This window comes from Festucalex cinctus, chromosome 4, assembly GCF_051991245.1.
Source record: "Festucalex cinctus isolate MCC-2025b chromosome 4, RoL_Fcin_1.0, whole genome shotgun sequence".
NCBI classification, from domain to species: domain Eukaryota; kingdom Metazoa; phylum Chordata; class Actinopteri; order Syngnathiformes; family Syngnathidae; genus Festucalex; species Festucalex cinctus.
Genome location: NC_135414.1, coordinates 18,897,878 through 18,920,143, shown reverse-complemented (window position 1 = coordinate 18,920,143; position 22,266 = coordinate 18,897,878). Strand labels below are relative to the sequence as shown.

General features: G+C 38.8%; 3 protein-coding genes across 6 annotated transcripts; 2 read left to right on the top strand and 1 right to left on the bottom strand.

The window, feature by feature from the left end:
- Positions 1-4,685: 4,685 nt before the first annotated feature.
- nsun3 (NOP2/Sun RNA methyltransferase 3) lies at positions 4,686-15,251 on the bottom strand. 3 transcript variants are annotated; one of them, XM_077519493.1, is made up of 7 exons: positions 14,271-15,249; positions 12,976-13,082; positions 12,394-12,893; positions 10,947-11,101; positions 9,869-9,990; positions 8,463-8,655; positions 4,686-4,804 (listed from the first exon to the last, which is right to left on the bottom strand). In XM_077519493.1, the coding sequence occupies exons 1-7, from the start codon at positions 14,400-14,402 to the stop codon at positions 4,775-4,777; spliced, it is 1,239 nt and encodes a 412-aa protein (XP_077375619.1). In that variant the 5' UTR covers positions 14,403-15,249; the 3' UTR covers positions 4,686-4,774. The 3 variants fall into 3 exon arrangements, with proteins under 3 accessions (XP_077375619.1, XP_077375617.1, XP_077375616.1); XM_077519491.1 differs by lacking the exon at positions 4,686-4,804 and having other exon boundaries at positions 7,140-8,655; positions 12,976-13,079; positions 14,271-15,251; XM_077519490.1 differs by lacking the exon at positions 4,686-4,804 and having other exon boundaries at positions 7,140-8,655; positions 14,271-15,247.
- On the top strand, positions 14,824-17,289 carry LOC144017672 (ATP synthase F(0) complex subunit C2, mitochondrial-like). The gene is made up of 5 exons (XM_077519494.1): positions 14,824-14,888; positions 15,159-15,252; positions 16,185-16,256; positions 16,650-16,849; positions 16,952-17,289. The coding sequence occupies exons 1-5, from the start codon at positions 14,848-14,850 to the stop codon at positions 17,064-17,066; spliced, it is 522 nt and encodes a 173-aa protein (XP_077375620.1). The 5' UTR covers positions 14,824-14,847; the 3' UTR covers positions 17,067-17,289.
- A 798-nt stretch (positions 17,290-18,087) lies between these two features.
- On the top strand, positions 18,088-22,260 carry rrad (Ras-related associated with diabetes). 2 transcript variants are annotated; one of them, XM_077519488.1, is made up of 5 exons: positions 18,426-18,539; positions 18,647-19,039; positions 19,960-20,033; positions 20,123-20,327; positions 21,406-22,260. In XM_077519488.1, the coding sequence occupies exons 2-5, from the start codon at positions 18,661-18,663 to the stop codon at positions 21,681-21,683; spliced, it is 936 nt and encodes a 311-aa protein (XP_077375614.1). In that variant the 5' UTR covers positions 18,426-18,539; positions 18,647-18,660; the 3' UTR covers positions 21,684-22,260. The 2 variants fall into 2 exon arrangements, with proteins under 2 accessions (XP_077375615.1, XP_077375614.1); XM_077519489.1 differs by having other exon boundaries at positions 18,088-19,039.
- The last annotated feature ends 6 nt before the right edge of the window (positions 22,261-22,266 follow it).

The window sequence follows — 22,266 nt, the reverse complement described above, 5'->3', positions numbered from 1 at the left end:
TAAAAAAAAAAAAAACAGCAACAGAAATATATACAGCAGCAAACTTTATGGAGACTTCAGACTTTTACTGTCATGTAAAGGCACTGTTTGGAATACTATAATTATAATTATATGTTAACATGAAGATTATAGTTTGGCAGGCAGCAGTTATGTGAATAAAGTCCTTGTTATGTGAAGGGGAGACTTCCCTTGGGGGTTTGGATAAACTGGTGGTGCTAGCTGAGATAAGGAAAGAGTTCAAAGCAAAGGTTTCAAGTACTGGAAATGGTTGGAAAAACTGTATCCAGATTATGATTGAAGTCACTGAGGAGATAAATGGTGCTTACATCGAATTAGGAAAGCTGTGCTGGTCTCCCTGACTGACTTTTTGCTACGCATCATTTAGTACAAGTCAAAAAACACTTCATCTGACACTGTCAGAGAAGTAGTAATTGTACAAATAATGGAGTCATAATGGAATATTTTGGTGCCCAAAACACACACAGTTATTTATTTGGATCGTGTACACATTTTGGTGTAATCGTACAAGTCTCATCTTCTTCTCAAATGGTGTCATGTCCTTAAATCTAATGACATCTGTATGAGAACACATTAAATTGAGAGCCTTCTTTAGTTTTTTTGCTATTGTTTGTTTTGCTTGCCGGGTCAAAGCAAGTACATTGCATGCACATGTGGTTGAAGTCTGGAGATTGATGTAACCATTTTAGAGTGGCTGTTTACTTCGGCCAGTGTAAGGCACACGTGTGCAATAATCATGCTGGCTGGATTATCTCGACAACGAAGACATTCTCACTAACAATGATTTTGACATATATGTGAACAACATACATCATCGAGAAATGGAAGTCTTGGATCTATGGGAGCAAAAACAAAGTGTTGCGTTCGTATTTTTTATTTTTTTTTTCAATTTTGCCACTATAATGCATTCCTCGTGTGTCCAAAATAAGACCAAAAACTGGTCTTTTGGAGGTACAAGGATTCCACCTGACACCATCAATATACTAACAGTGGCTGAAGGTTGTGGGTTTGTTCCTCAATACTCAAGTAGTTTTTTTTGTTTGTTTGTTTTTTTTATTATACAGGTAAAATATACTCAAACTCTCCTTGTCAAATTTACTTAGAATGCCTGACTGAAAAAAAAACTACTATTTTTTATTTTTCAAAAAAAAAAAAAAAAAATCAAGTAACTATTACTTTTTTTTTTTTTTTTTTTTGCATTCCTCTACTTCTTGCAATCAATCCAGTCTTTCCTTGACGTTTCTGGAGACATTTGAGTTCATTTTGTTGCTGCCATCATGAAGATTAATGGGCCCATGTCAGAAGAAGCCATGCAATACTTGCCATGAAATTATCTCTACCGAAATGTTGGAGTATGATCAGATCATTTCTTTCACAAAATTTAAGACTTTCAATCACTTTCATCAAATGTTAATCTTTGTCTCATCACTCCATAAAACTTTGTTCCAAACTTTTCGAGACTCATCTCTGTGACTGGTGGCTTCGGTTTCTTTTCATTCAGGTAACTTCAAGTATTATATTGGCTGTGGCCAATGTTTATACACATTTCTCGATTTTCATTCAATTTTCACTTTACTGACTTTTCGTATTTTCTCTCAGATTTACAAATGATCAGCTTTCTGTTTTTCATGTTGGTTATACTGCTAACTGATTTTTAAATGTAGTTTTCACAGGCAAGACCCATATTGAAACATATGCAGCGCTATGTACTTTTTGAATAAAGTAATGGGACACCCGGGCAACAAAACATACCTATCAGTCACAGTTGAATACTTCAAGTTCAAACACAATGTACAAATGCAAACCTTTAAGTTTTGGATTCAGTCCAGATAAATCTGAAATGTTTAAATGTCGCAGATTCATCTTTTGATGTCAAACTTAAATATTTTCACTCTAAGATAAAATATAAAAGGATTGAAGTCACTGATCAAATATTTTAAAGAAGAACATACAGTCCATGAATATGTGTGAAATTCTGCCAAATAAACATAAATGACTGATTTACTTCTAAATTGTGTCTACCTATTACTGTGGTTAGTGTATATTTTTAATAAGCTATTATATACAGCACGTTTGAATCAAAACAAGAAAAACAATGATAACCTATACTGTATTAATCATTAATTATTGCCCTCCCTAACATTTTACTTTAAACTGAAAGTTGTGCTCTATAAAAGAGTCCCTTTTGACTTTCGTTCTGCCTTTTCCCTTTGGGTTCAGAATCTATTATTCATACTTTCTTCTCACACCAGGAGGGCCCAGTCCAAGAATGTTTGAAGTCTGGAACTATGACATAAATGAAATAAAAAGTGAAACGCGAGAACTCAATCTTCTGACATCTTTTTTGGGTGAATGCGTTATTTGTGGGCCAATCTAAGACAGGGGATAAAGTGTTACACACATGACTCCATTTGTGGTCCAGAATAGATTCACATGGACTGCAACAAAGAGAGAGGGAAGTGATATTAAAAGGGAAATGACCTAAGCTCGCAGCAGTCCAGGCAGGCACACTTAATCAACTAGTTCCCATTTTTACAATATGTATTTGACATCATTAGGGGTGGCCTTTGGTTCTAAATGGCCATTATTAACTTTGAGATAGTCACAAGTCAAGCTCCAAGCCTTCATACTTACAATGAAAAAGACATGAAATGTGAACTTTCGTTTCAGACTAGTGTTTTTATAACAAAAACTTAATAATTGAAAATCAAGGTGTGCGGCCATGCGAGGCCTTGCCAGACTTAGTCATTTTTCATTGGTCTGGGAGTAGGTTTAAAAAAATAAATAAATGGAGATTTCTGCCATTCAGGCCTGAGCTGGTTTTAAGGGAAGGCAGTTTCAAATAAATCAGGTTTCAAATCAATTGAGACTGAAGTAGACTCCAGTCAACATATATCCAAGCATGTGTGATCCTTGACGGACTCAAAGGTAATTAAAGTATAAATATTTATGTAGGTTTTTGTGTGTGTTTTCATGTCCAGATATAAACACTATAAACAACTCACCTGAGTACAGGAACTGTTTTGAGTGCTCGTACAAGGCTAACTGTAGTGTTGTACTTGACAAAGTGTGCTCAGAGATTTATGTAGTACAGAGAGAGAGAGAGAGAGAGAGAGAGAGAGAGAGAGAGAGAGAGAGAGAGAGAGAGATAGAGAGAGAGAGAGAGAGAGAGAGAGAGAGAGAAGAGCGAAAACATCCATAAAAGCTGCATGAGAAGACAAAGCGCACACTCTGCAGACTTAAAGGTATTACAGATTACCTCCATCCAGACTTCCATCCATCTATTGAGGAAACAAAATTGATTGGAAAAAATAAAGCTAAGCTATACCGCAGCAGGCAGAAAAAACAAAGAATTTGCCTGTATTCTTTCTTGTGTATATTGAAGAGTAGGCCATCTTTTCACAATGAAATGCAAAGTGGAGCAGAGGGTGAGTAAAAGTAGGCCTGAATTATGCTAATTAAGGATGCAGGCTTACACTCGAAACCACTCCAATCGTTCGGTGTTGATTCTGATTAAAACATTTTGGTGCACGGGAAAGTGACCTAAAAATGTGAAGTTGTTTTTGTTTCCTTGGTATATCGAAAAGTGGAGGATTGGATTCAACAAATAAACAACTACAAGTCAGAGTGGCCAGTCGACATATAGGAAAATGAATAATTGAGTGTATTTTGTGTGTCTGCGTATGTGACAGACACCAACTGAGGGCGTTTGTCTTTTCATTTCCTTGAACTTGAAGTTGCATCAGTAACTTTCTCCCTCCTCTCCATTAATTTTCCTCTGGCGTCGCCTGTCAGTGCTGACATTGATGTTACCTGATGTCTCAATAATAAAACACAAGAGGAATCTTTTCTTCCAAAGGAAAAGGAAAGCTGTCTTCACTGTTGTCCCTTAAACTAAAACCATATTGTTTCTTCTTCTTCTTCTTTTTTTTCCCAGCACAAAATTAAAAAAGATCTAACATCCCCGGACGTATAACAAGTGATGGTGTCACGCTGCCAATTCATCATATGTCTGTCCAGCTTGAGGCGCCAGTATGACGGGCCCCCAGTGGTCTTTTACGAGGAAATGGCACATAACGCTAAAACATCCTTTTTTGGTAATTAACATGACCTAATGAATAACTGTGGCCTGTATTTTTACAGGCAGAAATCAAATGTGGTGTGACTTGAGTCCTATCATTATTGATTCCTCGCTGTTTCTCCCCTCTGAGGTTCGCCATGTAACGATCAATCACGAGAAGCAAGCTCTGTCTCTCACATCCACTGATGGAATATTGACAAATTACGACATTTGAAAAGAATGATGGGTGCCCTGAAATGTTGTAAATCTATGAGGCCACTTGTTAACTGTCCAGCGCATCCACTGACTCCAATGCTTTGAGTCTAGCATTACTCACTGGCAGGAAAAAAAACCCGTTGGATTGACAGACAAATAACAAAGCTTTTGAAACTTTATCATATCATGTTCCTCTCAGACTCGCGTATAAACCATAAAACTGACTCAAAGTGTGTCTGATCCGAATCCCTCGTTAACTTCTGTTGGATTGATTGACTGTATTTTAAGCTTAGATGATGGTCGTGGTATTGATCTTTCAAAACAGTTTTTCATCCGCCATCACTTCTGAGAGTATTTATATTTCTAATGATGCCAGAATAATGTTGTACAAATACATTTTAATATGCCATATTAAAAAAAGTCACCTCCATAACAGATGTAGACAGAATAGGAAGCCAGACCAAACCAAAACACATCGTCTCATTCCCATGGAGACAACCTCGCTGACTCCTAAAGAGGAACACAAAGCACAGAAGAATGATGGGTGAGGGAAATAAGGGGGACTCCGGCAGCATCAACATCCAGGAAAAGCAATAATAATAATAATAATAATAATAATAATAATAATAATAATAACAGGCCGACAATAATTACAGTCAGCCTTGAGTCTTTCTTTCACCGAAGCTCTCAATCGGCATCAATTCCCATGTTGGTATCCAATTTGCATAGTGTCCCAGAAGAGGCCCAGTGCTGTGATTTGATCTCAGATCTGCACACCACCCGGCTACTATGCTGCGTCGCCTCCATTTTTCATCCAGCCATTGTCTTGACCTTTCTTATTCCTCACAAGGGTCGCGGGGGGTGCTGGAGCCTATTTCAGCTGGCTTTGGGCAGTAGGCGGCGTACACCCTGAACTGGTTGCCAGCCAATTGCAGGGCACACAGAGACGAACAGCCATCCACTCACACAAGCACACATAGAGACAATTCGGAGCGCCCAATTAACCTGCCATGCATGTCTTTGGAAAGTGGGAGGAGACTGGAGTGCATGGAGAAGACCCACGCAGGCACGGGGAGAACATGCAAACTCCACTGGGAAGCGGACGTGCTAACCAGTCAGCCACCGTGCAGCCCGCCTCCATTTTTTACTACCAAATTTGATTAATCTCCAATGTGCCCCAAAATCCGCACTCTTTACTCCATACTTTGCTGAGGCCACCACAGCAGGAGTCTGTGCCTCATTTCCTATATGACACTTAGCAGTGACACCAAAGAGTGCAGTACTGGTTTCAGAAAAGTTATTTCCCATGGTATCTGTCAATCAAACACCTTTTAATAAGGACTGGCTTCAGTCTAGGGCACTCTAACATAAAGGTCACATTGGTAAATGACTGCAGAGACATTTCCATCTTCACAGAGGAATGCTGGAACTCCATCTAGTTCAGGGGTGTCAAAACGCATTCTAAATGAACGGCCATTTTCACCCAAATTTGCTCCAAGCTGGCCACTAAAAGTGTAATCACACTAGTGTACATTCATATTTATTTCTCCTGTTAAACCCACTTCGTGTGTTACTTTCTAGTTTCATCAACAAAAAGTACTCTCTTTGGTCATTAGATAACATAACAAGACCACATTTCAGCCTGGATTAACTGACACTGTAGCTGAGAGCGCCATTTTCTCACAGCCCACAATACTGAAAGAATACTTCACCAAACCTGCGTCCCACTTCTTTTCAAGTCATCCTAAGTATGTCAAACAAACAGTTATGGTCAGCAAAGAAAACAGTATGCAAAACCTTTTAACACAGTAGATGTTATACTATTCTTTTACATAATCACTAAAGACAAGAATATGAAGGAATGAGAGAAATACAAATTAACTTCATTGGCAGGGCAAGTGATTGTTAGTAGCTTTCTCAACTCAAGCTACATTTCCTGCTCTAATTTCCCCTCCTCCTCTCGTTATTGTCGATGACTAGGGTGTTAATGATTGCATCTGGCGGTGCCACAAATTAATTCCTGCCTCTCTGGCAAAAAGCTGTTCCCCACCTGATTATGCAAAGCAGGCCTATATTCTCTCTCTTTGAAGTGGAGGGTAAGCTGCTTAGAGATTCCCCCCTCGAGGAACCGCAGCAACATGGGGAACATCAACAAACCAGAGTTCACACAGAGGTCAGCAAGATGGCTGACCATTTTGTACCCTCGCTTATCGCCTCGTATTATCTCCATATCTTCTGCCTAAGCGTAAAACATTCTTAGATGAGATCCGGCAGCTACATTTCAAAGAGGGTCAGCAAAAGTAGAACAGCCAATAAAAATAGCCATAGAAATGTAGTCAACAATGTGTGTTCACCCATTGAAGATGGGAAGAACAGATGCGGGGATTGTTTTCCTCAATAGGGTCTGCTTTATCCCGTGTGTCATGTCAGTGTCATTTTTTGTTTGGAAAAAATAAAATAAAATGCTGGGGCACCAACCACTTAGGCAGGCTACATACTAGGAAAATTAAAAAAACAAACAAACATGCTGCTTATCATCCAAACATTAAACACCCAGCAAACTCAAATCATTTTTGATTCATTACAAAAATAGGTAACTTAAAAAATAAGCTACTACTAATTAATTAATAATGGGATATAATGTAAAGATGATGGCACTATAGCGATATATATTTGTTAAAATTGGCACATCATCATCATGTTACAATATTAAAAATCAGACACCATCTAATTAGCATTGTATAAATGATACATTGTGAACCACATAGACCATGATATCTTGCGCCACTGAGCCAATAGGAGCACATGACAATGAAATGACTGGCAAAGTCTATTAACTGGTCACTGCTGTTAGTATAACACAATATTGTGCTTTATTTCATTTATTATTTTTATTTACAATAGCGTGAGTTTGGATACAGTATTGTGACTTTTTGTTTTTATTTCAAGAAAACCAACCTCCCCACAATATCATGATAACTCTGAGTATTTTGATGTTCATATCATACCAGGACGTTCAGACATCGTTATATCCCTAATAATTAGCCTACTAGTAAACAAAACATTTTAATTAATTTTCTCATCCAGTCAAATGTGATTCCAAGAAGAATTTGTAGTGAGAAAGCACAGATAAAAACATCGCTACATGCCAGCCATGCCCACTAGGCTGTTTGAATTGAGGATTACAGATGATTACAGATTCCCCCACACATATTTTTCAAACTCGTATTCAGTTCCTCAGGCTATAATGCATGAATCTTAATGGCATAAATCAGCCACTCGCAGGAGGTGAGTATCTATAAAGGTGTCGTATTTGGTGCTTATTCAAAGTATGAATATTATTATTATTATTATTATTATATATTTTTTTACACACTATTCGATGCCAGTTGAGAAGTTAAAACACAGGTGGTTGTATGCTGCATTCAAGGACATTTAACAGTTAAGGTCCGAGCATTTCTACCCGACTAAGACTTGTACTGACCACTCTGGCATGACAGCATTCAGGTAATGAGCTTCTGGGGGATGATGGAACTTGATGACTTGTTGAAGGGTGTATAATTTGATGTAGTGGTACTTAAAAGTGGTGCTAATTTCGTGTAGGACAGCACAGGGGAGCTTTAACTTCATGACATGATTACGGCTCTTACATTTTCTGGTAGAATGAGAGGACACGTTTTAGAAACCCCATGAACAGCTTCACATATTTGCAAGCACTGGTGCCACTTTATTTTGATAAAAGTGCAACTCGGTTTTCTGACTAAAGGTTCACACCCTTAAGAATTATCCTTTAAATAAAGTTGAATGATCAAAAGATGTGAACAAAAACAAATCTCAATGTGTTGCCTGTAACTGTGTCTTACTTTTAATTGAGAGAAAAGGGAATACTCTAATTTTTTTACTTACCTTCAAATAATGAAGCATTGTACCGTGGAAAATTGGAACTTGGAAGTAAAACTGGGTGTAAATAATTTGCTTTTAAAAAAAAGCATAAACTGGAATAACATAAAACCTCTCTGCCGAAGACAAATTATTTCCTCTTCCTAAGCCGAGACAAAAACATTGGCCCCCAGGTTTTACAAGGCTGTGGAACTACGAGGATGCCCAGTTTGCGGTCATACGAGGACACGCGGCCAAACTGTGGCTGCAGAGATTGGGTGTTAGGTACCGGTTCGCGGCGAGCAGGGCTAAATGTGAAGTAGCTCGATAAGGGAAGAGCAATCTCCTCCCAGAGGTCCTCGGGTTCAGCTTCAGGACAGTCTTTGAGCACAGCCTCGACCACGGCAAAGTTCTCTGCGCTGGACATGGTGCATGTTGAATAGACCACAATGCCCCCTGGACGCACTGCTGACAGCGCGGACCTGCAGGGAGAGGATCAACAGTGCACTTCAAGACAAATAGTCTGACAACAAACTTTTTACAACATTTTATCCTATGCTTACCAACCATAACATCGCATACAGTACATCTAATGCGATCCAATATACCGTAAGTGGATAATAAAGCTCAGAGTATTAATTTTCTATTCATTGTCTATTATTATTTTTTTTCTTTCTGTTTATTTGTTGTAGACGGACAATGTTGGGTTAAAAATAAAAATAATTTAATTTAAAAATAATATCTTAGTAGCCTATATTTATTGAGGAATGAATTTGTAATGGCCCAAGTGGGTGGACAATAATTAATATGAGATATTTGGGTTGCTTCTGTTGACGTGAGATTTCAAAGATGCTAAAAATTTGCAAGTGAAAATTTGAGGATTGTATTTACTTTAGCAATGTGATTTTTAAAAGTGAGACTGGTATCGAACAGACTACCCAAATATTTATATTCTTTTACAATTTTGATTTTCTGTCCAGAAATGAAAATATCAAGTTCTGTGTGTGATTTGTTTGCTTAGGTAAACAAACCATAGCAACAGTTTTAGAGGAGTTAAGTTGTAAATGACAGTTAGCCAATTGGAAACGTTTATCATGACCTTTATAATGTGTGTATGAACCTTTGAACGGTCACAACCCTTCAGAAAAATCACTGAATCATCTGCGTATGCCTACATAATGACCTCGTACCTGTGGCACACAATGATAGGCTATTTATATAAAGACAAAACAGAACAGGACCAAGGCTTGAACCCTGTGAAAAGATCTTTAAAAGTTGATTTTGTATTTTAATAATATTAAGTCCAGTATGTATTATTAGAAAGCATCAGGCTAAGAGCTGTTTCTAATATTCTGACTCATTGATTAATATTTCAAAAACTCTCCGTATGATGCAGTGCAGTTGCACAGCACTGCAGAATGCAACTTCAATAATAAACACATTATGTTAAATTATGACCTCTCTGACGTGTTTCTAATTATTTTGATTAAGCTAATGGCCGGTGATTGCAATTGAGTGACTCAAATGTAATTTCCCTCGATCACCTTTCACCAAATCCTTCTTCCTCAAGGATTCATAGGCATACAGGTGCATGATTTGTCATGTGGACCAAAGCAAATAAGTAGTTAGTTACAAAAGTACAACTCTTGTCATGGAAATCGTATCTCCGACGACTCATGAGACATTTTGACTTGCCGTAGAAGTTGGACCTGGAGCTGCGGCAGCCTGCCTCTCTCCTTTAACCTCTGTTCCACCTGCTGGCCAGCAGACGAGAACAGCCAGCTCCTGTCATTGGAGCATGGAGCGTCAACCAGGACCTGTCACACACACAGCGACATATGCAAGTGAGATGTTGTTCATGCTCCGCTGCTAATCCAGCTTTTCCATTGGTTTGCTCAAAGCCACGCTCTGTTCGCAGACATGAAAAGATCTGACACCCTGTACCCAATCAGAACCCATCCAGCACATTTATCCTGCCACTGGCCCACGTTTTTTTTTTTTGTGTGTGTATCTTTTGTTCTGTATCCTTAGTAAATGCAATCTCATGCAACATTCTGATGATACATTTTTCTCTGCAAGACCTCGGCAATCAATATACCTGGAAAATATATAACAATCCAACCCAGGTTGCAAAGGTCTGCCTTTAAAAACAAAATAAAGCTAATTATTAAACTTATTATAATCAAACTATTTTTTTTAAACACAATTAATTCCTTTTATACAGCTTTTATTAGTTATTTAATATTATCCCCTGAGAAAAATACATTTGTATTATCAGCGAACATTACACATTTTTATATATTTGAAACAGTGCAAATATCATTTAAATATTTCTGTGGTGGTATTTTGTGGGGATTTAAAATTAGAGTGGATTGTCTGACAGCCATTTCTTGTATTAATATCTCCGTAGTTAAAAACAAAATATGTAACTAAATAAGGTCAAGATAATATAAGAATACTGTTCCCAATAACAACAACAACAACATTATACCATAATTCTCTCTTGCATGTTAAGCCCAGTCCAGTATGTAGTGTGGAACAAAAATATATAGCACTGAATTCTGAATTTACCTTAATGGAAAAATTAACATTATAAAATCAAACGCAAAAAATAATAAATTATCAAATACTATATCTGCTCTGATTATCAGTCTCAATGTACATATCACTTATTATACTTGGTTGCTATTATTTTTCTTAAAAAGAAAATGTATTTGTACAATCAATATTAACTTCATACATAATACAAACATAACAGCAGTTTTTTGCTTACTTTATCATAAATTCCCGGCTCACTCTGCCCAAAGGACCGTCCATCCTGGGCCAAGACGACCACTCTGCCGCTCAATGAGCGCGGCAGGAAAGACTCCAAGGTTTTAGTCAGCCTGTCGCGTCTGTGACGATCGGGCTCATTACAGCAAAGGAATGCTGGAAACACAATTATAAAAACAACAGTTAAAAAAAGAATGATGCAGAAATGTTCAGCATTCAAAAAGAAAAATCACTCTGCTGGTAAAAGGTAGTGTGATGTGGTTTTCGGATCTCTCCAATTATATACAGAAGCAAATCAATACATTAGAATAATGTGTAACGTGTACTTTATTTTAGTAGTTAAAACATAAAACATATGCAGATTATATTTATAAATATTAAGATATAAATATTTAATGATTGTATTTTTTATAATTGTATGATTGCTTAAGGCCTTTTTTATTTTTTTTTGACGCACTTCTCCTTACACATAATTCATTCAATGTATATCATTACAATTTCAACATATCCCCAAAATTCACACCATGGGGGCTTCCATTTTTTTCATTCAAAAAATTCACCGTGTTACCATAATTTAACATTTTTCACCTAAGAATGACCTATTTATTCCAGCAGATGCCAAATTCCCACCCAATACATGTTTACCATTTACTTTGATTGGTAAATTCACACTACCAGATTCAGATTGAAAAATTCTCTCTTTTTTTTTTTTTTAACTCGAAAATATTCTTATATGGGACATATTCTACATTACTCACTCCTCAAAATTACTTGAGCGATTCAAATGATCCCAATTTCAAAATGGGCAGATCATTTAAACAGCCATCTCGTTTATTACTCCCACTCACAAAATTCACAAAATTTTATAAAGCCCCAAATTTCAAATATTTACATATTGACCTCCAGTTTCCACATATATTAAGCAATTAAAACTATTCCAACGTCAACATATTCAGCTCATTCCATGTCATTCAGTATCATTCCCTATTATTCCAAATTATTCCACTTGCTTCAATGTTTTTATTCAGTCTTTTAGCTTTCACATATAATTTCTCCAGAAATTGCAACAGTCTTGTTGAAATTGCTATTGCTGTAAGAGTAATTTAAAATTCACAATAGTATTTTTTTTAATATGGAGAAATATACCAAAAGTATTTTTTCATGTGTATAATGAATCTATATCAGACATGAGTCTCACTTTTTGAATGGCATTACTCAAATAAATGAACTTTCCCACAACACTCCAGTTTAATCAGATAGGCCTACTACGTGTCAAGGGAAAAAAAAAAAACGTATCTCTCAAATTGCTTATGTTTTTCTTAGCTGGGCCAGATACCTCATATGACTTATGAATCTCAAATTAAGTGAACAAACTGTGCTGCACTAAAGTTGTGCAGCTGTGTTTGAGGATTAATTCTTAAAAGGATGCTTAAGTAAAGCAGAGTCACCTGGGGTAGCGCACTGCATTATAGTGAAAGCTTTGCCCCCGGGAGCGGCGCAAAGATCCAAAACCTTCTCTCCATCTCTGACTTGCAAAGCGAGCACTGGGAGCAAGGAGGCGGCGTTGAGGAGGTAGTATTGCTTCAGTTGGCCGGGCCTGTGAGCCTGCGATGGAAAACGCAACGGATGGCGGTGGATATAACACTGCAGTGGCGAGGAGGGCGGACCTAAGCCGGATTCTGATTGAGCCTCCTGAATGGGAGCAAGAGAGCTGTTGTCAAGCTGGAGATGGGAGTTATCACTTGGACACTTGGCGAGAGACTCTTTGGACGTTTGACATTCGGCAGTGAGCACGGTGCGCAAAACACCAGGCAATGTCAGGGCTTCTTTCTGAGGCAGTAGTGTGGAAAAGCCTTTTGACAAGAGGACACGCTTGATGTCTGTCACTACAGTAAAGCGATTGAGCAATACCCCGTACTGCCAAGACGGAGGGTCAAGCAGCACAGATCTGTGAAACAGAAATAGTACCAGTAAGCAAACATACAGGCAATAAAAAGAATGCATTAATAGCGACCGACAACCATACTGACCTCACAGATGTCCACAAGTCCCCGAGCTCGTCACTGTACTGATGGTCAAAATGGTCCAGAATTAGTTGGCACGACGATCTTTGTTTTTTATTTCTTCTGATTACCTGCTATGAACAGAATGCCAAAAGTTTCTTTTTTAGAGATATCATCATAGATGTACTTGTCTAGCAGCATCTCATAGGAATAGCACTCTGAATGTTTATAGTCAGGGATGAGTCATCCAACCGTGTAACCTTATTTGATCCCCAGCAGGAGGAGACAAGTAAATATTTTGACATTCCGAAAATTCTCCTCCAAGTACAGGCAGGTATTTTGTGTTTAAGGCCAAAGTAGATTTACATAAACTGACTAGTGGACACCATAATTATGCAAGCTTCATCTCATGCTGGCATTCTTTCAGTTTTGTGCTAGTACCTTACAACTGGTACGCAAGCTCCCTCTAGTGGTTTGCAAAAGAATCACTGCCTAAGTAGTAAGTGCAGGTCAGTTGTACTTAATCCAATTGCATTTAATCTTTAATTGTTCTGATTTGGGGGGGTATACATTTTTTTTATTAAACTTATATTTGCATTACAATTAAATTCTAATCATTATCTAAGTATGGTATTTCCTTGAACAGAATTTAAACGCAGGGTTACGGTTCAAACTGTGCATATGTTACAGTGGCCACTGTATATTAATGTTGGTCATAACAGATGCACCTGGAAAACAAAGTATTTTTTAAGGACGTGTGAAAAGTTTGAAAACCACAGACTCAAATAATAAGAAGGGGGCTCTGTCAAACATTTTAAATATTAGTAACAGCTCAGTGTGTGATGCAGATCTCTCACAACAAATACAAAATACACACACAATATAATGTTATATTTCATTTATTTATTTATTTTTCGTTCTATTATTAGCTTGATGATCAATATTATATCATTCTGCACCTGACGGACTGGCAAGTCTGTCCGAATCCGACTGTCAAAAACTAAGCAATGGCATCTTTACAAATAATAATGATGATAATAATATGTAAATACTTGAAGATGTCTTTTTTTTCACGTAGACCCCTACTAGTTATTCATTATGTCAGTTTTTACGTTTACAGTTTTCAGTGAGTAATGCAGGGGTGACACGTGCTGGACACTGTCTGAAACACAACATGCACACGCTTGAAAATTAAGAAATTTATTCTTCCCTTTTGTGTATAATTTAATAAATGGGTAGCTAGTATAAAATATTGTCTTATAAAATAATAACAGTAATGCGTGTTGAGAGGGGTCTCTGTGATTTGTTTTAATTTGTTTTACCTGTGATGCTTGTTTTGGCTTCTTGCGTTTTTGAACAACATCGTGATCAACTGACGAACATAGACGTCTCGGTGTTAGCTTCCCACTTTTGTCTATTAATGTCCTCCGTAGGTACGCTGGAAACTGAAACATTTGAATCCTCCATGAAGACCTCAGAAGCTCAGGAATGAATTTAAACAAAATAGTTTACGTCAAGCATCGGTAATGTCACTATTTCTTGTTCCACGTTAAAGGCTGGTTGTTGATATTCCCTTTTAGAGTGGATAGCGCCGACATGTGGGCAGGAGTATGAAGTATGGCTACGATTAGTCTTTCATGTGTTATTGTGTTACTTACTTATAAGAAAATAAATAGCCATTTGAAAATCAGTCCCAGGTTATATGCACGAGAGCCACATGCATATTTAAACAGGCCAATCTGTGTCAAAATTAGAAAAGAATCCAGGAGTTCCCAAAAAAGTAAAAAAATAAATAAAAAAAATGGCCGGGGACTCCCGGTTCAAGATGGCGATTAGGTTTGCGTCGTTAATGCGCTTGCGCGTACAACACCGGAAGTCAACCCTAAGGGGACGTTGCGCATGTGCAGTCCTCTCGTGCGTTCGACCTCCACCCTTCACCGGTAAGGGCTAATCTCTCTTCCCATACCGCGTTTTAAATTACGATTTAGAGACAGTATGCGTCGCTTCTACGTTACATAATGATTTCAAACATGCCGCATTCTATTGTGTTCCACTAGCTTGATGTTGATAGCCAATTACAACCTACGCTGACCTTACTTGCGCTTGCGGTGTTCATACCTTGTTGCAAATAAAATTCGACGTCTCAATGAATCTAATGTGCACCTTGTGATGTTTTTTTTTGCTAATGGATTTCGTTTGTCATCGGGCAGATCTTTTAATCTTCTCCAGCTCCAGCGCTTGACCCGACGAGGACGTCCTGTCGTGATGTATGCCTGTGCTAAGTTCGTTTCCACGCCCTCTCTGGTGAGGCTCCACAAAGTGCATGGAAATGACAACGTGTATACGTGAATGGGTCATTTTTAGTTAGTTACAACTGCATTAGTTTGATGTTGTTAGCACTTGCCCTATAACTTGCTAGTCGTGTTTCACTGGCATTGACCTTTTGCTAAAGAGTTAGCCTGTGTGAACAAGGACGACAAAACCAAAATGTATGTGCACAACGCAACTTCCACGTTTAATAATTGCAAATATTATAATGATCGTCCTGATAATGTAGATTTGATCGACGTTAACGTCTTCATTCCCGTAGGTGCTCATTATAACTTAATGATGCTTCATGTGGAAAATTCTTAAGGTAATAAACTCCATAATATTGATGAACGTAGGCACAAGTAGTTGTCCGCATACATTTTGATAACTATTGATCACAGTTTTCTGGCTTTAAGTGTTGTTAAGCTTTTTTTTCTTTTCTTTTTTCTTTTTTTCTCTTGATTCTGTTAAGCATTTTAGACTGACAGGTGGACCAGATCATTTTGCATGGGGTCCTTGGTTTACGATTGATTTATTTTCCTTACAGCAGTGTTGTGGCCCCATTTTGTGCATAAGTAAAACATGCCTTGCTCTACCCATCATAGCCTATCATAAAGTACATATTTTTAATTGTTTTTTTCTTCTAAAAACAATCAGATAACAACAGTCAATATGGAGCTAACGGAGTGTTTCTTATTGTGCTTCGTGACAACATATGCTTATGTCAATGTGCAATGTATATCAATACAGCCATAAATTGACAATGCCTCAACAATGTAGTTGATCTGAATTTACAGTAATCAGACTTGCAGCATAACTTACAAGTCTAATGTGTAGACAGTTATGAAGGCTCTATTAGCGGAATAATGATTTAATTTGAGCACTTATTTAATAAATTGTACTTTTTTGTTGTCCTTTATATATAGGTCCGTGCAGGATCTCGGGGTCTGTACAGGCCACTGTCAGCGGCTGTAGTGTCAGATGTCAAGAGAGCAGAGGTGAGCAGCAGACAACCCTGAAAGTTGGTTGTGTTCATGTCATTTTTGTCAGATGGGATTTGGTGTGCAAAATTCAGAGTCACAAATTGGTCCAATTTCCAAACAATTTGCAGTACCTTTTGCTTAAGTGTTTTGGAATGGTTGTCCTTGAAATGGAAATTGTTCCGTTCCTGTTAAGAACTTGTAAGGACCATCATGGGGTCATAGCTAGTCTCAAAACATTGAGTTTTGTTTGTAACATGACAATTTGTATTTGTAACAATTTGGGGAAAATGATTGAAAATGCTGCTTACAGGATAATATTCAAACCACATTAGTTTTGTTGTATTATTGAAATGTTGCATTTCTCATGTTTGAGGTCTTGGTGCTAAGTGCATGTGTATCATTTCCTAGACTACTGCACTCCTCCCACCACAGGGAATCGCTGCTTCCCACAAGCAGGTGGCACTGCGTGGATTTCAGACCAGCGCGGTAAGCCGTGATGTTGACACCGCTGCCAAGTTCATTGGAGCTGGTGCTGCCACTGTGGGAGTGGCCGGCTCTGGAGCCGGTATTGGGACAGTGTTTGGTAGCCTCATCATTGGCTATGCCAGGTATGACAAACATAAAAATATAAATATGTTTTGGAATGTGTAAATGCAGGATGTTTCTTTTTCTTGTCTTAATATGTCAATTCTGTATATTTTTCTCCACAGGAACCCTTCTCTGAAGCAACAGTTGTTCTCCTACGCCATCCTGGGTTTTGCTCTTTCTGAGGCCATGGGTCTCTTCTGTCTGATGGTGGCGTTCCTCATTCTGTTTGCCATGTAACCCATTTGCAGATCTGCAGCCAGGGACGTGTCACAATGTTACCAAGAATGAGCAGTCTGCACGTCCATGAATGGTACAATCAAGGTGCTTAGTCCTCATTGTCTTGTAAAGATTGTGAACAGTTGGCAAACCAACCATTTTTAATGGTTTTTGCTATTATATTGTATATTTAATCAAATGTTTTTGTTAAAGATCACATAAAAGAAAACATGGAATCTGTGAACTCTGTGTGGGTGTTTTGATTGTTGTGTTATGAGATATTTCAAGATGAACACGATCTTCCACAGGTGTTTAAAGAACTTGTAAAATCGTTCTGAAAATGAAATTATATTAGTGTTAGAGGTGCCATAATACATGAAATGCAAGTATACTTTATGTCCAATTGTCATATTTCCAGTAACGTTAGGTTAGTTGGAGCTGCTTAATTGTCCCTCATATCATTGTCACTTTTTTTTTAATTGACTTGGAAATGAATGGCAGCTCGTTGGTATGGCCTGTAGTACCTCATGTTGCCGCAAGAGGGAAGCAACAGCTCACACTTAACAGTAAGCCATTCACCATACCTGTCACAGTGGTAAAGTAGTTGGTGAAAAAAGATGACGTATTCTCACTAGCCAAAACATTAGGCACACTAGAAAAATGAGATCCATCAAATGTTCTGCCTTCGAGATCACAATGGCCACTTTTCGATGGCACTTTCAGGAAGATGTTCAAAATATAAATCTTATTAGATTGTGACAGTAGACTTGCATGACATGAGAAATTTGGATTTTACCCCTTTTATTCAGCTAAATAGAATAAGTCTAAAGGTGGGGTCTGCCATTTAACGTCACTGCGAATTGCAAACACAACAGTATTGACAGTGTCGATTTAAATGTAGCATTATTTTTTTTATAAAGGCCGACTTTTTTTACACATATTTTCCATTTGATCGATCATGCAGTCGTTTTGAATGAGTAGCCAGCCAAACGCAATATTTGGCAAATACATGTAGCAAACAGATGTTCTGATTTGGTACTGCGCAGTTGTTTTGTTCTTACCCCGATCTGATAACCTTTGTTTTTGTTGCCATTGTTGATGATGGGAGAGCATTGATGACTCACGTGCACACTGCGTTTTATGGGCTTCCAGCACATCTTTCAGTACGAGGAGATACCTCTCAGCGTCTCTAAATTTACCTCGAGAATTAAATATTTATAACGCTAGCTTTTAGTGGGCTTTCCCTTCACAAATATTCTCGTAGGAGTGGGATGCTCCATTTGGCTTTACGGAAGGGAAATTCCTCCGCTCTTCCAGTCGACCCCCTCCGCTCCGTGATGGTGCCATTACGCACTACTATAATAAGCATGGGCCGCGATTCCCTGTGACGTCACATTCGCTTCTGTATAAATAAACTGAGAGGCGGCCAGTGAAAGAAAGACACTACTGCGGGATTAGTGGAGCGGACAACGTCGGATTTATTGGCATCACCTAGTAAGTGATTTGATACATTATTTAGTTCAGGTTCGATCTCTACAATTTGACAATTGTGAAATCGTACCGGATTATACCACTCTAAGACTTGGTCCGTGTATCCACAGGTCCTCAAAGAGCAATGACTTTGAACAAGAGCGACAAATTGCGGAGCATGGACAAGAGGAGAGGCAGCACGCCGTTCCCAATGAACATGACCCACCTGCACCGGAGAAGCATGCCGGTGGACGACCGGGACCTGCGCGCCGCCGCAGTCGTCCATCCAAACGGACAAAGCGACGAGCTGTCCAAGCTGCTGCGATGCACCTCCCACTCCCAGAACGAACAGCACCGGGGCAGCTGCGCCTCCGACTCCTCGGACTCGGTCATCTCTACCGGCAGCGAGGCCGACTCGCAGGTGCACAAGGTGGTTCTCCTCGGGGAGCACGGCGTGGGCAAGTCGAGCCTGGCGCGCGTCTTTGGCGGAGTGGAGGACGCCGGTCACGACTGCGATGAAGCAGGTACGTGATGGCATGCAGAAGATGAGTCATCCATTTCACAGTCCTTTGTGTCACCAAAGGTTAATTCGTATAGCCTACGATTCACTATTTTTTATTTCTTTTTTTTTTTTGCTATAGTTGGTTGTGGATTTGTGATATTAGTTAGATATACTTGTAGTGGTTCACTCGTCTGACTTCCATGCATCCATTAGGTCAGGTCACACTCAGTGAAGGTGTGAATCAGGAGAGATAGACTGGAGAAATTATTGTGCTTTCTGACTGTACATCAAGGGGGGGAGGGAGTCTCAGATTTGGCTATTTTCAATACAATTTACAGGAGACGTCTAATGAAATGATTGGAAAAAATATTCTGAAAATCAGCAAATCTTGTTAATGACAATTAGCAGAAAATGAAAAGTGTCAAAATCCCCCAAAACATCCAGAGTTTTGCTTTGGTCTCTTATTTTCTTCTGAAAATATTCAAATATTCTAAAAAATAAATAAATAAATAAATCAAAATAACACAATAAATAAAAAAAAATACAATATTCTCTTATTCTTTTCTTCTGACTGCCATTCAGCTGCGATAGGCTCCTTCTACATGAAACATGCTAAAATGGATGGTTGGATGGCTGCATCTCACAGTTGTGTGAGTCCGTGATGGCAAATTTGCTCTGATGGATTGGTTTCTTATTTCTGCACGCAAGAGTGTGCACATATTGATTATTGCTGTTTCCATCCCCAGCCAGGCACCAGAGCTGCACTCAGTTGTCACAAACACATCACTGTAGTGGATAACACGAAGTGAAATTTGTTGTCAAAAGCCAGGCCATAACTCGCTGTCATCACCTCCAAAAAATACATAGAAGAAAAAAAACAATAAAAAAAAAAAAGGCAAAATAGACTATTTTGATGTAACATATTTATTTCTTCCCTTGCAGGAAACACTTATGACAGATCTATTGTGGTGGATGAAGAGGAATCAGCCATCATCCTGTATGACATCTGGGAACAGGTGAGCTTCATGATAATTCCCATTTACACCAACTCATATCCACCATCACTGCATAAAGCTGACAAGTGCAATCTTTTGTGACTATGAAGGATAACAGCCAGTGGCTCAAGGAGCAGTGCATGAGGATGGGCGACGCCTACATCATCGTGTATTCAGTGACGGATAAATCAAGCTTCGAGAAGGCGTCAGAGCTGAGGATTCAGCTGCGCAGGGCCAGACAGTCTGAAGATATTCCCATCATCCTCGTGGGCAATAAGAGTGACCTGGTGAGGTCCAGAGAAGTGTCAGTGGACGGTAAGTCAGTAAAATTAAGATTGTTTGTGCTTCTTAAAGTGGAAGTCAACCTTAAATATTTCTTGACAATAATATATTTGACCTCACTAGTCTAAACGACGTTCATTTGTGAAATTTGAGTTATAAAGCAAAATCCAGCCATTTTTATCCATCTCAGGGGCCGGCCATTTTGCCGCTTGCTGTCGACTGATGATGACCTCAATGTTGCTCAGTTAACAACCAATCACAGCTCACCTGTTATGTGAAGCTGAGCCGTGATTGGCTGTTACCTGACATCTGAGCAACAGTGATGTTATTTTCACTTGACAGCAAGTGGCAAAATGGCCGCCCCCTGAGATGGATAAAAATTGCTGGATTGAGCTGCTTAACTCATATTCCACTAACACAATATTAACCAAAATTCCACATTTAGACCAGTGGAGCTGCATAGAACGTATCATTGTCAACACAATTTTTGGGGGGTTGACCAAAATAAACAGGGAGAGTAGCCTTAAGGAAGTATTCCATTTAGTTTTGTTAGCTAGCTAGTTGCGCTGGACTAGAATTGCTAAACTTAGCATAGCAGTAGGACGCTGAATCCCATCACTCAACTCGACTCAACTCTATTTTTATAAAGCACTTTAAAACAACTTCTGCTATGGAACCCAGAGGAAGCACAGACAATGAAAACAGCAGAGGTCCCAGAATTGAACCCTGTGGAACACCGGTTCCATTATACATGTAGTGTGGTCATCTGCAGCCAATGATGGCATATCGTCACTAATCATATGAGTTGGGTGCATGTTTTGACCTCCACCGAACCCATGAAACTGAATCACAGAGCCCCAGGATTTGATCGAACCCAGGTTAAGAAACACTGAGCTATGTACAGATAAACTAAGACGCATTAAACAGGAAGTCCGTATTAATCATTTGAAGCTTATATGATCAAATCTCTCTTCATTAATGAGTTTTGAGGTCTGGACAGATTGTTTCCATTAAAGCCATGGAAATGTTTAAATTTAAAAAAAAATAATTACAAAACCACTACCACTAATTGAGTAATTAAGTAATGTATCCCCCTCTGTTGTTATTCCAGAGGGAAGCGCTTGCGCTGTGGTGTTTGACTGCAAGTTCATTGAGACGTCAGCCTCCCTTCACCACAACGTGCGGGACCTGTTTGAGGGCATCGTCAGGCAAATCCGCCTGAGGAAGGACAGCAAAGAGGAGAACGCCCGACGCATGGCCAACTGCAGGCGCAGAGAGAGTATCAGCAAGAAAGCCAAAAGATTCCTGGGCCGCATAGTCGCACGCAAGAACAAGAAGATGGCTTTTCGGCAGAAGTCCAAATCCTGCCACGACCTCACCGTTCTTTGAGATCAGATTGGACACAAAGGACTTTTTTTTCCCCTTTTCTTTGGCCTCTGAAGACCCAACGCTGTGTGTTTTTTATTTGAACACTAACTAAAATGGACTAATTGAGCTGTACAGAAATATATTTTTGATTTTCAGACACCAAAAAAGTCTTGGTTAATAGAAGATTTGTCATATGTTTATTGGTGTACACGTGCATGAAACTTTGCGTATTTATTTCATTTTGTCCGCCTTCAAATGTTGCTGTCATGAATGAGAAATGGAGAGATTGCCTTTCCTATTTTACTGGAAGGGACTGATTGTAATAATTGTACCATGAAGGATGTTGAATGCAACATACATACATCTCATTATGCTCAAGGACATAAAGCATCACATGTAGTCTGGATGGTATTGACTTGAAGGGCGCTACGCAGGTTCGTGCCTCTGACAAGTTCAACGAAGCTGCAGCACTGAGAGAAATAACGACAACACTGAGTTCTGTTTGTGAAGCAATACGTTATATTTGTCTTGTAGACATTCAGGTTTTCTTTGTTTTGGATAATTGCGTTTTTTCAATAAATTTCAAATGAAAATGTAACAGCTT

What these genes read in the sequence shown, in the direction of transcription:
- nsun3 (XM_077519490.1), bottom strand. Translation starts at nt 14,402, where the DNA reads ATGTTTCAGTTTCCAGCGTACCTACGGAGGACATTAATAGACAAAAGT. An exon ending in AATGCAGTGCGCTACCCCAG is followed by an intron (nt 11,102 to 12,393) that starts GTGACTCTGCTT and finishes TTGTGTTTCCAG; the next exon opens with CATTCCTTTGCTGTAATGAG. An exon ending in CTCCAGGTCCAACTTCTACG is followed by an intron (nt 8,656 to 9,868) that starts GCAAGTCAAAAT and finishes CTCTCCCTGCAG; the next exon opens with GTCCGCGCTGTCAGCAGTGC.
- LOC144017672 (XM_077519494.1), top strand. Translation starts at nt 14,848, where the DNA reads ATGTGCAGTCCTCTCGTGCGTTCGACCTCCACCCTTCACCG. An exon ending in TCGTTTCCACGCCCTCTCTG is followed by an intron (nt 15,253 to 16,184) that starts GTGAGGCTCCAC and finishes CTTTATATATAG; the next exon opens with GTCCGTGCAGGATCTCGGGG. An exon ending in CTCATCATTGGCTATGCCAG is followed by an intron (nt 16,850 to 16,951) that starts GTATGACAAACA and finishes TTTTCTCCACAG; the next exon opens with GAACCCTTCTCTGAAGCAAC.
- rrad (XM_077519489.1), top strand. Translation starts at nt 18,661, where the DNA reads ATGACTTTGAACAAGAGCGACAAATTGCGGAGCATGGACAAGAGGAGA. An exon ending in TCACGACTGCGATGAAGCAG is followed by an intron (nt 19,040 to 19,959) that starts GTACGTGATGGC and finishes CTTCCCTTGCAG; the next exon opens with GAAACACTTATGACAGATCT. An exon ending in CAGAGAAGTGTCAGTGGACG is followed by an intron (nt 20,328 to 21,405) that starts GTAAGTCAGTAA and finishes TTGTTATTCCAG; the next exon opens with AGGGAAGCGCTTGCGCTGTG.